General features: G+C 43.2%; 1 protein-coding gene across 8 annotated transcripts in view; it reads right to left on the bottom strand.

Moving 5' to 3' along the window:
• The window catches only part of TCF12 (transcription factor 12), a 160,850-nt gene extending 151,375 nt beyond the window's left edge, over positions 1 to 9,475 (bottom strand). Inside the window, exons 1-3 of one of the 8 annotated variants that reach the window (XM_050713089.1) lie at positions 9,316 to 9,475; positions 8,161 to 8,257; positions 7,317 to 7,389 (exon numbers count right to left, since the gene is read on the bottom strand). In XM_050713089.1, coding sequence (XP_050569046.1) covers positions 7,317 to 7,389; positions 8,161 to 8,235 — 148 coding nt within the window. In that variant the 5' untranslated portion in view covers positions 8,236 to 8,257; positions 9,316 to 9,475. Of the gene's footprint in view, positions 1 to 7,316; positions 7,390 to 8,160; positions 8,495 to 9,189 lie in introns of those variants that run through there. The other 7 variants (XM_035554210.2, XM_035554204.2, XM_035554213.2 and 4 more) reach the window with 7 other exon arrangements.
• Between the last annotated feature and the right edge of the window lie 7,514 nt (positions 9,476 to 16,989).

Genomic DNA, 16,989 nt, shown 5'->3' with positions numbered 1-16,989 from the left:
AAAAAAAACGTGGTCCTACAACCATTAGTAAATAACTGATTGTAGCATTTTAAAAAGTCTACAAGTGCTTCCAAATCATCACGTTGAGGCATTCAATAAAACTCTGAACTTCCAGACTCTCATACTAAGAAAGAAAAAACATAAATTCAAGTGGACTTTACTTCTTAAGACAGACAAAAGAAGATTAAAAATACACGTCCTTCCTTAGAATAGTAATTGTGCACTGAAATAATACTTTTTCTTTTCTTACAATGCTTAATACCAAAACCAGTGATTAAGATGTACACCATAATACTACTTAAGAGTATTCACTAATAAATCTGCATCAAGTAATTCACATGCAGAAGTAAACAATGCCTCTTTTTTTTTTTTTTTTTTTTTTTTGTATTTCCTACTTCAGTGACTCCTCCTCACAGGACTAATCAAATTTTGCTATATACTTCTGAAGATGTGTAAGAAGTACCTCTGAAGAAGCAACATGCTACATTAAATTAGACAGGGGCTCTAAAAGAGGTCTTTAGAGAACTTAATTTATATTAATTAAATTTATTTATTGAAACTGAATTTTCAAACCTAATAACTTAATATTTATTTTGAAGGAAATTTAAGATAGGAGATTTAGTATATCATATAGATTACATCAGGCTCTATAGGTAATTTAAGAAGCTTTACAAAGTCTTTAAAAATACCCAATCCTAATCCCAAACAATATAGTCCTTCCAAACTACAGTTTAAAAAAAAAAAAAGTAATGCATCTCGTGGTCAATACAAGCCAGCTCTTGTTCTTCTGCTCATAAATACGCACAATTTTCAACCATAAAAATTTACACTCTACCTTTAGAAAATTCAAGGGAAAAAAGCTTATATATGAAGTTTATAGTGTAATATATACTAGATTCATAGAAATTAACGTAACAGTATCTATACTCTCAACTATGGATAAAACAGAACTGAGACAAACAGCTGTCGCATTGATTTGATAGCAAAATTACTAAGGGGCTAAGTCCTCTTGGTGTGACAGCTGGAAAGAAGTTATGGGAAAGGGGAACTTGATCATTTTTATGTATGACTAACAAATCTTTAACATCAAATTCTCTTCTCAAAGACCAAAGAAAAAAGTCCCACAAACCAACCAACCCAAAAAAAAACTTAGCAGCAGCTACACCAGTTCTTCAGTAATTAAGGAACTGAGTACAAGTTCAACCGTGATTACAGAACACACAAATATGTAAGAATCTCATCTAAACTTCTCTTTAAAGAAAAAAAAAAACTCAAGTAACATGCAATTTCTCCTCAGACCCTTTTCAGCTCTCTTACTCCACTTGACCCACACCTTTTGTCTTCGTGTTTACATTTCTGTCAATACTGCTGTCCAAATAAATCTAAAATACAACAGGCCACTTCAAATCACATTCCTTCCACCATGTCATAAAGACCACTCTCCAAACCATCTGGATACTTCTCATCACTTACTAATGACTAGGTCATCAAAATTTTGCAGATCGAAGAGCTACTAGCTGGGTTGAGAGGAGGTGTCCCACACTGGGTACTTCCACATCAGGAAAGGGTAAAGTACTGCTCTGAGTCCTGAAGTTCTCAAGTCAGACAGAAATAACACCGCAGCCATCTTCCTTGTGTTGTGACACAGCAATGTTTATACATGTACTGGAAGTCATATGCTACGCTTGTTAACATAGTCGTCACATCACTGCTCTCATCCAGAGAAAATTAACTGCTGGAAATACCAAATTCATTTTTTGAAGGAACGCTTTCTACATGCCAATACAGCAAGTTGTAGTTTCCCTTATTAACAAGGTCAAGTATCTCTCTAAACAGAAGACAGGCCAAATGCTACTAAAATCCCAGAACTAGTTACTGGGAAGACAGCAAGGCATTTCTGACCAACTGATGCTATCACCACCTTAAGTGATAACAGCCATGTTTTCAAAAACATAGCTAACAGCAATAGATTGACAGACACCTACTTAGCCAGTCAACAGGCTAGATGAGAACACCTACCTTTCTAGTAATTTTATTCTTTTTTGTTGTTGTTGTTTTAAAAAAAAAATCACAAAAAACACAGTGTGACCATAAACACCTTTGTGAGAGACTGTCTGCTTTGAAGCTGGGCTATCCATTCCCTCTGTCTGTCCAACATTTTTAATTTGGCACTCCTCAGACCCAGCATGAACTACCACGTTACTAGACCCGCTGGCTCACTTTTAAGGGAGCTGACGGACAAACTAGATATTAAAAACAATTTCAAAGCTACAGAGCTGCATGATCTAATGTTTATTTTAACAGGGCACTCTAGATTTTTGGCATTAACACACAGTAAGCTTACTTTGTTTCAAATAACAAACAAAACAAAACAAAAAAAACACGATTGCAACACATTTTTGATGACAAAACCAGAAGAACAGATCAAATCTCTCAAATACAGGCCTTCTATTTCATCTTTTATGAATAAAAAAATGTCATGTCATGTATTATTGCAGGACCAGACTGTGTTACTACATAGAATCTCTTGTCAACACCTTAATTCAGGGATTAGGAGCAGGCACTAGGAATTTCCTGTGCCTCAAAAGGAGACTGTACCAGAAACACATAATGTATCAGAGAATTGATTCTTCTGATGAATTAACGTACTGATAAAAACAAAAATAAAATACTATACTCTGAAAGGTTAGGAGCACTACTTTTCATACCCTAAAGCCTTATCTTTCTGTAGTTTTCTCCTTGACTATAATTTGATTATCACATCTATGAGTGCCTACCATCTTCAACGCTTGCTGTAGATTAATGTACACAGCATTTTAAACACTGCCTACTGAGGTACCTCCCAAGACTTCGGTTTTGTGTTGTTTGTTTGTTTTAGGAAGGAACTGCTCACGCAATACTACAAACAAAATGAGAGAACTGACAAACAGTAACCAAGTCTCACTAGTTTTGGGAACATTGTTTGGTAATAAGGTAACAGACCTGCTAAAGCAGAATTGCCACTGTGCGCAGTCTCAAGATAGAAGGGACACTCAGGTTAATGGCAGGCTATCAACTGAAATGGTCTTAGCATCCAGCCAGTAATCAGTGGACTATCCCAGAACATTCCTCACTAACTGTGTAGATTAGTAGACAAGTGGAAAGGGCAACCTCATGAATTTGCAAATAAGGGGACCAAACTGATAAAGACAGGTATCTAAACAGATTTATCCTGAAGGGTTTTTTTGCATATAAGCCTAGCATGGGAAATGTCTAAACACACACAAGATTTGTGCCCAAAACTGTCCATGCACAAATGCATGTACTCATTTTTCAAGTACTTCAGAAGAATCTTACAGGCAGCAGAACCATCATATTTTGACTACTCAGCTCTTGAACTGTTCCTCTCAAACTCTTAACTCTTCATTTTTTGTTAGACATCCACGTTACCTTACTTCTGTTTTTGGGCTGATACCTCACACGCATGCACACATCCACACAAAAATAGTGCTATTGCTAGCACGAGGAAGCTACATGAATTAAAGATAGTAAGCCATATATGAGAACATTGTCTCAGATATTAATTTTTTTTTTTTTAAACATCTATGAAGTTCTGTGCGGAAGTAGTAAAATGGGTTTTATTGTAGGGTACCACACCTGAGGAAAAAAATTCAATCATGAAAAAATGAAAGGTAAGTCAAACCTGCTGGGAAACACATGAAAACCACAATATTATTGCCTACGGCAGGCATCTAAATATTCTAACTGGATTTTAATCAAACTCGTGTAAAAAGTAAAGAGAATAGGGCAAAATGGGTAACTATCCAGGTTTGTATGGGCATACACAGTATTATTTTGACAGAAACAAAAGAAAGCAACATTTCAACGTAAATCATAAATGCTGCTATTAATCATAGTAGTACCATGGAAATTCTCCATTTTAAATAAAATCTGCAAGAAGGCCTGACTAATTAAATTAAAAACCTGATAAAGAGGACCTCTGACCTTTGCCTTCTGCTTTCACAATTTCTAAGACAGAAATCACTTTATCTTCCCAAGTTGATTTGGGAGGAGGAAGAAAAGGCAAGTTCTGTTTTAAACAAGATGCAATTTTAACAGCAACAACAAGGAATAGTTTGTGGCTTAACTCAGACCTACGTATCAGGTTACTTTTCCAATATATTTGTTTTCACTAGTACTCTGACCAAGTTATTTGACTTTAACAGCAGCTTTCGTGACTTATTGTCATAACATACTGTAATACATCAGATTAGTTCATCTATTTCATCTGCAGCTTTCATTCACAACTGATTGACCAGTAGAAAGCCAGCCTCCCCAACACCAAAAATTCCTGAAGACTTCCTCTCTTTCTATCTAAACACAACATTCACATATTAATCCACTCAAGCATTTTCTTATGAACTGTAGCTGTCACAATAGCTGCTTTAGTTATGCAATCCTGTGACATGTATTTTACAGCATAAACACCAGAAATACTGCTGATTTACACCAGATCAAGCTTGTTACTTCAGACTTCGTACTGTACACCATAGTATTCTCCACACTTCACAAAGCCACACCTTAAACACAAACACAGTTTAACCATCCTTAAACAGTAACTAATTTGTCCTTTTATGCTGGGGGGGGAGGAGAAGGTAACAAATATTCCTTTCCAATTTAGATGTCCTAGAAATATACAGTCTTAAATGCCACTCAGACAAGCAACTGATTTTCAACTACTTAATTGGGGCCACTAAGCTGCATCTCAAAGCACTGATAGCTTTGGAAGGGAAGAGTTGTTTTCTGGATAATTTTTATTATTACTACTTATAAAGTTTAAATGAGGAAAAAGGGGGCTCTACAGTAACAAGAAATAAACTCCAACTAGGAAAAGGAAAACACTTTCCTTTCGTATGCAAAGATGGCATTAAAGACAACAATCAAAAAGTGGTGTTTAACAGGAAAGATATTGAAGCAAGTTGCACAGCTGCACCTACTGTCAAAATCACAAAGTCTGCATAAGAGAAGAGACTACATCACCCTGTAGTCAAAGAAGAAATCTGTGCATGCTGTGCATTTTGTTAATAGATAGGTCTAAGGAATAAATACTTTCTCCTTTCATGTTTCTCTTTAAAAAGTGGCCTCTTGCAGTTAAAAATAAATAAATAAATAAAGTGTTCAAACATCCTATAAGCTACAGAACACTTGAAATTAAACCGAGATCACAATTAAATCAGAGTGCTGGAAATGCCTGTACTTCATCAGAGAGCTCATCAAGGTCTTTCTATAACATTCAACACTGACTCAGAACACAATATAGAAGTTTGTCACTTCTCACTCCTGCAGAGCAATTGCCATAGGTCAAGGCTTCAGTTGTTGTAACTTTACAAGAATTAGGGTATATAATTCCACCAAGCACTAAACCTCTACAACTAGAAATGTTTTGATTTAAAACCCATGGCTATATACCATTATCTTCTCCAAAGGGAATTCATTTGAGGTTGTAGCTTGTGAGACACCTGCAGCATATTGCTCATTATCAGCATCTATGATGATATACTGTATCACTAAAGGAATTTAAGGAAATTTACTATTTCTCACCAAAAGCTAAGTATTTGGCATTCTCTCTTTTCCTGATCCAGCCAAGAAAAGCAGGGAAAACATTATTCTACCTGTTCAGGAAGGGGAAGGTATAGGAGGGGATGGGGGGTGGAAACCTCAGGTTGAGCTCTGCACAATAAGTTTTAGCTGTCTGGACATCCTTTAAAACACACCTTTGAAAAATAAGTCTAGAATATTTGCTTGAAAAAGATTAAATATGATGCATATGGAATTGCTGTCTTACTTTTACCAGTAATTTAAACTTAATTGTAAAGAGCAAGTGGAAACCACTTAGATATTTCAGGAGAAAAAAGTAAAATACTTCCTCAGATGTCATATTTACTACGTAATTTTATTAATCAAATTTGGTAGATAGTCTCTGAAGAGTCTGCAAAATTATACAACTCAAGTTTTAAAATACTTTTAAAAATAAAAATTCTAGTGTGTCACTAAACTTCAAGGTATCCTTTGGACTCTCAAAGGAACAATTCTGACAACGTATGAAGTAAACAGGCAATGGTACTGCACAACCTCGAGAAGCAATTTCATTCCTCTACCAGCATTCTAAAAGTGTTTTCATTAGCCTTAACTAAAAACACAACCATCACTTCCTTGTATTCATAAAAACAAAAATATCACTTAATTGTATTCCTACAAAATATGCATACATAGAAAGGAAAATAAAGGAACTTTCTGATAACGTGGTTTGGTGTTAGTTCTTAAATTTCTCTTTTAGAAATATTAATAAATATAAATACACCTTGAAAAAGAATAATATAATAAAAAGCATCTTTTAAAAAATTACTCTTATTTTGTACTACAGGCTCAGACTAAAAGTCTCTGAAAACAGAGATCAAGTGTACTTCAATGAAAACAGCAGGCAACAAAATGCAACACGTAACTACAGCTATTCGTTTTCATGATGCACTGATAGAGGTTCAATGTGAGAAAAATATGTCAAAATTTTGACAACTACACAGCACTGGAAAATTGTATTATCGTGTACTGAACTAGGCTCCCAGAGGAGAGAGCAGAAAAGAACACGAAAATACATGAGTTTTCTACTTTACATATTATTTTGTTGAAGTACACACATGATGCTATGATCAACGAGGACTTGTTCATGTGCCAGTAAACAGCTTCTGACAAATCACTACAATAATACAGTAGAATAATTCAGATCTAACTTAGATCTAGAAACTAGTGGTATCTAGCTAGTAATTCTTAAAATTCTAAGCTTTGGGTTGGGGTGTGTGTTTGTTTTGCTTGTTTCTTTTTAAGAAGTTAGTCACTACATCATATATGTTCCTTAAGAACTGCATTCTAGAATATATTCCTGCATCAGGAGTACTTTGTTACCTGGTATTTTCCTTGAGCATTTTCCCTTTTCATACAGGTGCTAAGAAATACTTATTGAACAGGTGGGTTTTCATCAAACAGCAACAAAGAAAGCCTTCATTTGCAATGCAATAGATCAATAAACAATTTGCATGTCACTATGACTAGAGATACTTAACACTTCGCTGTACTGGAATGCGTAGGCTAGGGCACAGAGGAAAACTGGTTAAAGTTAAGAACAAGATGTATTATGAAGTCAGATCAAAACAGGACATCTCTAATTTGAAAGTCATATGAGAATACGTACAAGTGAAAGATTACCATTCAAGCACATTAAAAGTAACCTAAAACATCAAATCCTGGTTACATGACTCTTATGTATCTCAGATGCATCTTACCTGATCCACTGAACTGACTGCTTCCCAGCGTGGTTGGTCTGGTTTTCCCGCTATTAACAGGTGGGGAAAACATCTGCAAAACAAGAAGATGTGCATAAGCTGGCTTTGAACTCCTGTGTTGAATTATTAAGCTGGTCCATAGACTTAAAAGAAAGTTCATAGGAAACAATTATTTTATTCCTATTTCTGCTAGAAAATAAACAGAATGTAGGATGCACATTCAGAACCATAAAGGCAAAGTATTCCTTGCAATTTATTAGTACCATTACACTCTTTTGTGCATGAACACAGCTTAAAATAAAAAATAGAGGCCTAATACTACCATGACAGTTTAAAACATCTATTCATCTTAAATTTTACTAATAAAAATATATTTCTTGCACATTTATGAAATTAAAGTCACTACATAAAGTCAACTCTTGAAAGGTAGTAGTTTTCTATTACATTCATAAATCAAACATTCTTCAAGATCTATTAAAACAAAAGCATCAAGAAAAAAACATCTATAATTTTCTGAGACAAAGTTACTTACAGACATTAAACGTTCTTTTGGTTTAAAGACAAACAAAAACAAACCACAAGAAAGAAGGCATATCGGTGCCACACGCCAGCTTAACAAATGTTAATTATTAGATTATGCCATCACTGGGTCAGCCTGATTTTAACCAGTTAAACCAATTGACCCAGCTGGTATTACAGTATTAAATCTGAACGTCTAGACATTACATCAAAGTTCAGGTGTCCAACTTGGCTGAGACGAACACAGCCAAGCCCTGCACGTTGCTGTCCTTACTCCTTAGTTTACCACAGAGCAGTGACAAGAAGCCGTGGAAGCATATCCTACCGCACTGAAGTCCAGCAAGTCGCTCAGCTCCTTGTCAGTTCCTATCGCGGCCATCCTCTGCTGCTGGGAATTCATCTTCCTCCGCTCCGATCGCGTCCTGGGGCACGGGAGAAGGGGCACAGGGAGAGCTTCGCCTCAGGGCCCGACAGCACCCCTCGGGCCGGGGCAGCCCCCCTTTACCGGGCACACCGACTAGGTCAGCACCAGCGGCGGCTTCCCGAAACTCCCCAGCTCCTATCAAGTTTCCCGGGGCTCATTTCCCTCCCTTCCTCCCTCCCTCCCCGCAGCTCTCTCTTCCCCCCAAGCGCGGAGGCTCCCGGCAGGAACCCGCTGCCCCGAGGGCGAGCCAAAGCAGAGAGCCCAACGCAGAGCGCCTGACGCGGCGCAGCCCGGGCAATCAGCGAGCCACGACCGCTGCCGGCGGCGCGGCCAACAATGGGGCTGCAGCGGGAGCGGCGGTGCGGGGCCGGCGGGGCCTCGGCAGAGCCATGGCCGCCCGAGCGGGACCGCCGGCTCCCGGTCCCCCCCCCCCCTCCTCCCCCCCCCTCCGCCCGCGCGCCGCCGGGGGGGCGGGAGCGGAATACGCGTGCGGCGGGAGAGAGGGGGCGTGCGCGCGCTCGCGGCGGGAGGAGGAGGAGGGGGGCGAGGAGGAGGGGAGGGAGGAAGGGGGGCGAGGAGGGAGGAAGGGGGGCGCCTTCCCTTGTGCCCGGCGGGCGGCGCGGGGGAGCGGCGGCCCCGCTCCTTTCCAAGTTACGGGGCCGGGCCGCGGCCGCCGCGCTCCCCTCAGGGCCGCTGCAAGCCCCGCGGCGCCCAGCGCGGCCCCGCCGCCGCCCCTCAGGCTCACCCCACATACACCCCCCTCCCCTCAGCCCCCGGTCGCGGCCCGGTCCCCCCGCCCCGGGCAGCCCGGCTCCCTCCCTCCCTCCCTCCCGCCCGGCCGCCGCCGCCTCAGCCCCGCCGAGCGCCCGGCCGCCGCTCCCCTACCCCCGCCGCTGTCCGCCAACTTGTGCCGGCCCCCCCCGGCTTTACCTGGTGCCCCCCAGGCGCTGCGCTGCGCGGGGCCGGGCGGGCGGGCCGGGCGGCGGCGAGCCGAGCGCTCCCCCCCCGCTGGAAGGAACTTGTGGGTTTCCCTCAGGCAGACATTTTTTTGCTTACGGAGCCTCAGCACCACGTTCGCGGCCCCGGCGCCGTATCCCTCCGCGCCGAGCGCCGCCGCCTTAACCCTTGCCGCGCCGGGGGCGGGCTGAAGGAGCCGCCGGCCCCGCGCAGCGCCCGGGGACACCGGCAGGGGCCGGGGGGCGGCCCCGGGAGCGGCGGGGCAGCGCGAGGCAGCCTCCCGGTACCGCAGCCGGCCCCCCCGGTGCCCTCCCCGAGCTGGGCAGCGCACAGCCCTCGAAGCGCGGCGCTGGCAGCACTGCACGTGCTCCGCGATGTGTTACCGCGCTCACCCAGCGCCCCGAAACACGCCCAGATGTTAATGTCCTTACACATTCTTTGCGAAATAACAGCCACGTGAATTATTCCAAGCTTTAAACATTCCCTGGCCGCTTCCTCTTAAACGCACGAAAGTAAAGCACCACCTCTCCGCACGCAGGAAGACGAGGCGCACCGGGACGCACCGAGCAGCCCCCAGCCAGGCGCTGCCGGAGGTGAGCCGCCCCCAGGGCTCCGTGCCGGGACGGCAACCGGCGGGCAGAGCCCGGGCTCGCCTTTGGGTCCTGCCACTGCTACACATAAACCGCCCTGCTGCGCTCCGGCCCTCCGCCACGAAGCAGCACTGCCCGCCTGTCCTGCGGGGAAGTTTATTTCGGATAGGTAAGCTGCTCGGCTCCACGGCCCGGCGAAGCGACTACTGTCCGCAACGGCACGGACTGCGGTGCCCGCGCACGGGCTGATGCTCGCTACAAACACACGTCTCTCAAGCCTGCAGAGCCCCCAGGTGGCACCTACTTGCCACCACCTGGGTCCTGGCCTGCTCTACTCCCCACAACACTGGTCTTTTTTGACCCTAGCTACTGAGGGCTACCTACCCTCCTGTCCAAAAGGAAGAATTAAAAAAAAAAAGGAAAGAAAGAAAGAAAAAAGCTACTGACACATTACTCTTTTGGAGCAAGGGGACTTAGAACACACAATGGCAGTGAAAAGGGATTCCTAAAATCCTGGAGAACCTAAAACACTTGAGGGAGACATTAAGCACGGAAAGGAAAGGCACGCTGTGTGCAAGTGTTCATCTCTCCCAGGCCGCTTGGCAGCTCCACAGGCCGGGGAGGCAGCAGGCTGCACAGCCCCACGGGGCCTCCCCAGCCCCATGCCCACCCCTTCCCATCCCCAGATCCCAACCGTGACATCTTCCGGAGGAAGGGGAGGGTGAGACCAAACTTACCACCCCCAGGCAAAATGGAGATTCTGGAGCCTTCAAGCCTCTTCGTCCATTTTCCTAACATACATGCCACATACTGGATGATCATCTGGCCTTGTGATTCTTTGAATATTCATAGATCTGTCACCTAGAAATGCAGGAAGCAATTTGTATTAAAATATCAACACAATGCCTTCCATTCTCTGTGCCCCTGAGGAACATAAATATGTACTTTTCCCTTTGTAGTGTAAATAAGACTTCATCCAACGACAGCAATCATTGTATATTTCACAAGGACTCATCTGACACATTTTTGTTACAAGGAAGACACCTTACTTATATACAGTGAAAATATTTATATTTCTGTCCAAGGACTACATTTGAAAACACACCACTATTGGTACTTAGCATCAATTGCTACAGCTGCTACATTCACAAGCATTGATTAGAAAACTGACTAAATCTAATGAATTGGAAGCAATAATGCCAACAATTATTTGTACTGATGTGTAATTGTATTAAAATTAAAACTTACTTTCAAAAAATAGAACTTTTTATTTGCCCTCAGACCTAGGGTTTTACAGTTCACATTTGTAGGCTTTTATTTGTAGTTAGAAAATTTGAGTGGAAGATAATACATCCACATAATCCATGATGTACGCTTAAAATATACATATATATAACCCCATAAGATATTTTCTTTGGTCCAAATGTCACTTTCTGATGCAGCTGCTGGCACCAAGCATGCTCATTACCAAAACTCACTTCATAGCAGCCATTCCTCTGCATTGCAACTCTATGGAGTTGACAACTCTCTTCAAAAAACTTCATTTCCAGACACCTGCAACGATCAGAACATAAAGTTTCCAGAAATTATGCCAGACAGCAAGTACTCAAGGCCTCACGGAAGGTATGCTTTGGCCCAAAACATACTAAGAGCCTGACCTAATTTAACCTATTTTTTCCTGTGTACCAAACGTCTTCTGCCATGCTGGCCAGATTTGGAACCTTTAACCTATTCAGTTTTTAACCCCTCTTTATTCAAAATTGATCAAAATAACAAGGCCACTCAAACATGAAGGAACAATACTCTACATCCACATAATACTGTCTTTCACCTCTTCTCAATCTCCAACCCCTTTCTCAAGCCGCTGCTTACCTACTAGCCTTTCTTCTCTGCCAGCCCCTCTAAATTCCTCCTATTCCTTGCAAGGGATATTAGGTTAAAAATAACCAATTAATGCATTACATTATCCTTATCCTATCATAGGCATATACAGATAAGGAAACAGAAACCAATGTGGTCAACATTAAAAAAGGAGAAAAGGAAAAAATAAAAGTTCTCTGCTTTGAGCTAACTGCAGATTTTTAGAGAAAATACAACTAAGTGAGACTTTACAAACATTTCAAAACATCTAATGAAAAGCCATCGGAAACCTGCTGGCTCAGACAACTACTAGTTTTTCATTCGCAACAAAGAAAATACCTCTGGTTCTGTTCCTGCTTCAACCCATAGTTGTGGTACACAACTCATACAAAAATGAAAAAACTTTCAGCTTTGTTATGACACTACAGTACTTTCCTTGCTCATGGAAGGTTGAAGTGCCACTGCCGTCTGCAACTGTTCTACCCTTTTTTCTTTCACTTCTTCAAATATAACAGGTTTTCAGTACCTGGGGAGCAATGGATAGGATGGATGGCAGAGAAATATAGGAGCTAGTGATTTCACAAGCAAGAACTCCAACAATCAGGACTGAATTCCTGAAAACACTTTCCCGTCACATTATAATCAGTGAATTTTCTATTGCAATTGACACACCTATTAGTTTTACGGACGAGTACCCTTCCCCTTGAGAATTTTTAGGTGTGTCACCAAGTAGTGGCAGGAGCAGGCATTTGAACCCCTTCATACAAAGGCATCAGTGACCTCTGGGCTCTGTCAGAGCACACAGCACAACTGTAAATCTGTACGCTAACAGCCCTGACAGCTGATCTACCAACATCAATATGGTCAGCTACCAACCACAGCAATCGGGGAATTGCTAGGTGCCAGATGGCGATGGCAGCATTCTTCTGCATGCTTCAACGTGGCCATGAAAGCGATGAAGAATTGCATACAGGACATAAAAAAAATAAGAGGAATATAAAAACCAAATCGCTTGAGCACAAAACCCTGAATATAATCACACACACACACACTGCTTCCAGTTTTCATGAATTGATTTCCATCCACTCGTTATACGAAAAATATTTGATACAGCAGACAGCTGTTGTGCATTCAGGGATGTAAGAAAATGTATTCTGTTTTATTATTTAATGTATAATGCCTGTGTGAATAAAATCATTAAGCTTGCATGTCTCCTTTTGTTTTATTTATTCTTATATTTACACACACTGCATTAATTCACCACTGTCACCGAAAATGTATGAGCTCCTAGGGTGTTCCCCGCCAGCATTTGACCCACAATGGAGGTTTTACTGGAATGGCTCCTTCAAATTAAACATGCATGCACCCAACCTGCATCCACAGCCAGCCATTTATCCATGAAAAATGCTATTGCTCAGCAAATCCATAGCCCTGGAGAGAAGTCAGCAAACCTCCTTTTCTGCTCTACAGGCAAATTCTTACCCTCACCTAAGCCACCGAATCCTTTCTACTGCTTCCAGTACGCTCCCCAGTACAGGCAGCAACACTCATGTGGAGTCAGTACTAAGGACAACACAACCTTGCGTCCTGCAGCTAATGCAGGCAAAACGCTTGTGCTAGGGGTCACCTGGAATCTGATTCCATCAGAACTAAAGATTTCTGTCATCGGTGCTTCAAGTGAAGCTCTTGGGGAAGCACTGTGCTCTTCCTACACCTCCTCCTTCTGAAGTAAGCTTTGGAAAAAGCATCCTACAAATGAGCATACACCACCGCTATGCCCAAGCCTCGTGGTTGCAGCGCTGCTGCTATCAGCACAGCCCATCTTACAGATAACTCAGGTTGCTGTCTCCCACATTTGCCTCATGGTAATCAAAATTATATAACATATATATTATATAGCATTCTGCAACAGGAAAGACTTGGGACACTCGCAGGAAGCGGTCACGGTGAAACCGCTGACCAAATAACGCTGTTTGTTTGTTTGGGGGCGCACAGAGCATGCAGTTTCACTCCTGTAAGTCGAAAACTGTTTCTATGGGGGCTGCGATTAATTTGCTTCTGCTGCTCACAAAGCGCTCACCGGCGAGGACTTGTGGCTTAGTGGGAAGCGGGTAAAAGCTCGAGCTTGCCCTACGGGACACTCTCAGAAGAGGGAATTCCTCCAGAAAGCAGCGAGCTACCCGGCGGCCGGCAGGAGAAGCCCCCGGGAGGGGCGCCCCGAAATGGCCGTCCCCGCTCCCCGCGGCAGGGCCGGGCCGGGCGGGGCAGAAAGTTGGGACTGGGCCCGCGCCTGCTGCCCCCAGCAAGGCACTGGACAGAGCAAAACCGAGCCGAGCCGAGCCTCCCTTCCCCGGGGCCGGGAGCCGGGGAGGACGAGACAGCGTCCACAAGCTGGCCGCGACCGCCCAGCGCCCTCCCCGCGCCGCCTCAGCTCCCCTCAGCGGGGCGGCTCCCCACGGGCGGCGGCGGCGGCCCGAAGTTGCGCGGGCCGAACAATGCGGAGAGGACTATTTGTCCTTCCGCCGGCCGGCGGCGGTGGGGCCGCACCCCCCCTCCTCGCCCCGCCGCCCAGCCAGCGGGAGGGGCCGGGGCCGCTCCCCGCCTCGCCTCAGGCTGCCGGGGCGGGCCGGGCCGCCTCAGCCCTCCCCGCGGCCCCTGACGAAAGGCCCGTTAGGGCGGCTGCACGGGGGCGGCGCGTCCCACAGTTCCGTACCGCCATGCCCGGAGCCCTTCGTTCACCGCTACCTCACGGGGAAAGCTGGGCAGACAGCACCGCTTCCCCCTCAGGAGCCCCCGGCGAACTTACCGCCCTGCTTACAGCCCTGAACGAAATGGTACCTCGCTGCGGGCACCGTAAACACTTCACAAAAAGTGATTTTAAGTTCACGCATGAGGCGATTTAGGCACTTACCTTGTTTATGCCAACCTTTTAAAATCACCTAAAAACAACTAACAACTTTAAAAGCAACATAACGTTTTCTTGCTTTTACAGTGCCTTACTATCTGAAGTGAAATGAGGGGTCACAAGGTGGCTTAAACTACTTTAATCTGAAATTATACTGTCTTCAAAGTATAAGACTTGGGAAAGAAAAATCAGTGTGATACAAAGCTTCATTTAAACACCTAAACAATCAGAGCAGATAGCCCTGGAGAAATAAGTTCCTCTTTTTGAGAGTTCTCAACCTTTTTGCTGAGCAACCCACAGCACAGCCATACCAATTTTTTCTGAGCTGAGAAAGACCGCAGCGATGAAGTGGTGTTGGAAAGCCCCCGGCAGAATCAGGAGAGCTGGTACTGCCAGCCAAGTGGACGGCTGGGCACAACAGTGCTGATACAGCAAGGACAAAGAGCCCTGGCAAAAACAGTGCAGGTGCTGCGCTGCTGCACTGCTTTGAAGTACCTCAGTTTAAGAAAACTCATTTATAAACTCAGAAGACAGATTGCAACAGAAACAGTCTCATGTACCTGAAATTACAAAGGGAGTTATTTGCAGCGAGGAAGTTAATACAAAGTTTTAAGTTTCTTAAGTAAACTGTATGCCCTTCACTACAAATTTTATGTTAGATTGCATCATGCAGTTCAGTGTGAGCAGTTTTGAAATATCCCTAGGCTAAGGGTTACTGCTGAAAGCAATTGGGGCAAAGCATCTTTCACACCAAAAGACGTTGGTTAGGTAGTTCAGAATAAAGTTAATTTACAGGCAGGACAAAATAGAAAAGGAGGCTGAAAGTGGCAATACTTAAGGAAACAATTTGCAAGGCAACTACACTGTGTTCACATGGATGGATGCATTTCCTCAATAAATCATAAACTTACTAGCTAATTTGAACCAAGTAAAATGAGATCTCATTCACACAGTAGGAATGGAAACAGGGCTTAGAGCAGAAAGATGCTGTGTTGTTACACCTACTGATGGAGAGACTAGTGTGAGCCCAGCCCTTGTTACTGACCAAAGAATTCAAGCACAGGGTACAAAGCCAGGGGAACGTAACCTTGGGTAGTTCGCCTTCTTGCGGAACAATTTCTGGTATTCTGCCTGCCACTAGGAGCTGGAACCAGCTGTTTTACATAGGTCTTTTTGAACATTTACCATCTCCTAAGTTTCACAGCAGCTAGAAAATAATGCCTTTAATGCAATCAAAAGCCATATAACTCAGATAAAGTTTTACATTCTAAAACCACTTTAAAGACCGTAACTGAAGTCTTACTGCAGCTATTCATCAACCAGTCCCAGATGGGCCTCTCTCATGCATGAGATTCCCACTGAACACTAATTCCCTCCCTGGCACAGAAGGGAGCAGGTTCTCTCCCTCGTACAACTAATGGACCATCAGATTATGCATTCTGGGGAACTAAGGGATGACAGAGAAGAAAGATCAAATCTACAGATGAAAATCACAGCTTTGAAGACTACTAGGAACTCTTTATATCATCCACATACACAACCACGTTTTAAAAAATTTTAATTTCTTAAATCTGCCGAGCAATCATACATTGTGATTGGTATTGTTTTGTCATTTTTGTTGTTGCCTCATTTGCTTGTGTTTTTTGTTTGTTTTAAAATTTTAGGAAGAACAAAGTTCAAAGATTAATTTGTATATTGAAGACTACTGCAGCCTTGTCTTAGTTGGACTCTAATATGAAGAAAAATGAATATTCAAGTATTTTCATCCTCATATGTTACTGTGATTATTTTGTTCAAAAACATTATCTTCAGAGCACAGATTAATTTCATTTTTTGAATACAATTATGAGTGGTTTCCCTCTTACATGTATGCATAATTTCATTCTAATTTTAATATAAATATTTGTTAGAAATAAGGGACAATCCTACAAGTGATCTGTTCATAGAACTACCAACTGACTTCATTTAGTGTTCTTTTTGCATTTATCATTTAGGATTGAGCTCCACAAAATACATCTCACTCCCCATAATTTGTCCTTATGTGGCTATTAACATACTAGCGAAAGAGGATTGAGGCATTGACTCAATCATTCAAGATCCTCGGTTAGCCAAGATGCAGAAAATCCTGGTTTTCTGAGTGAAAGAAACAGCTTCAGAAAATGTAACATCCAGAAAGGGTTACTGTGTATAGCATATTGCTATTTGAGCATGCAGTATTTCCATGGAGGACATTCAAGGCCAAGTAACTTTGACAATGGTACCCATGCTTTTGATATACTAGTTTGCATTATCTCAGCTGATCCCCTCTTTTATCATATGTAGGTGAGGCATCTTGTGCATTCACATGGTTTTAGCATTGTCACATGTAGACACTTCTTACAACTGCATAGCTTCCAGATGCTGCAGAACAGTACAGCA

Source organism: Cygnus atratus, chromosome 11 (assembly GCF_013377495.2).
Source record: "Cygnus atratus isolate AKBS03 ecotype Queensland, Australia chromosome 11, CAtr_DNAZoo_HiC_assembly, whole genome shotgun sequence".
In the NCBI taxonomy this organism is placed as follows: Eukaryota; Metazoa; Chordata; class Aves; order Anseriformes; family Anatidae; genus Cygnus; species Cygnus atratus.
The sequence above is the reverse complement of the archived record's forward strand: the minus strand, read 5'-3'. Positions and strand labels throughout refer to the sequence as shown.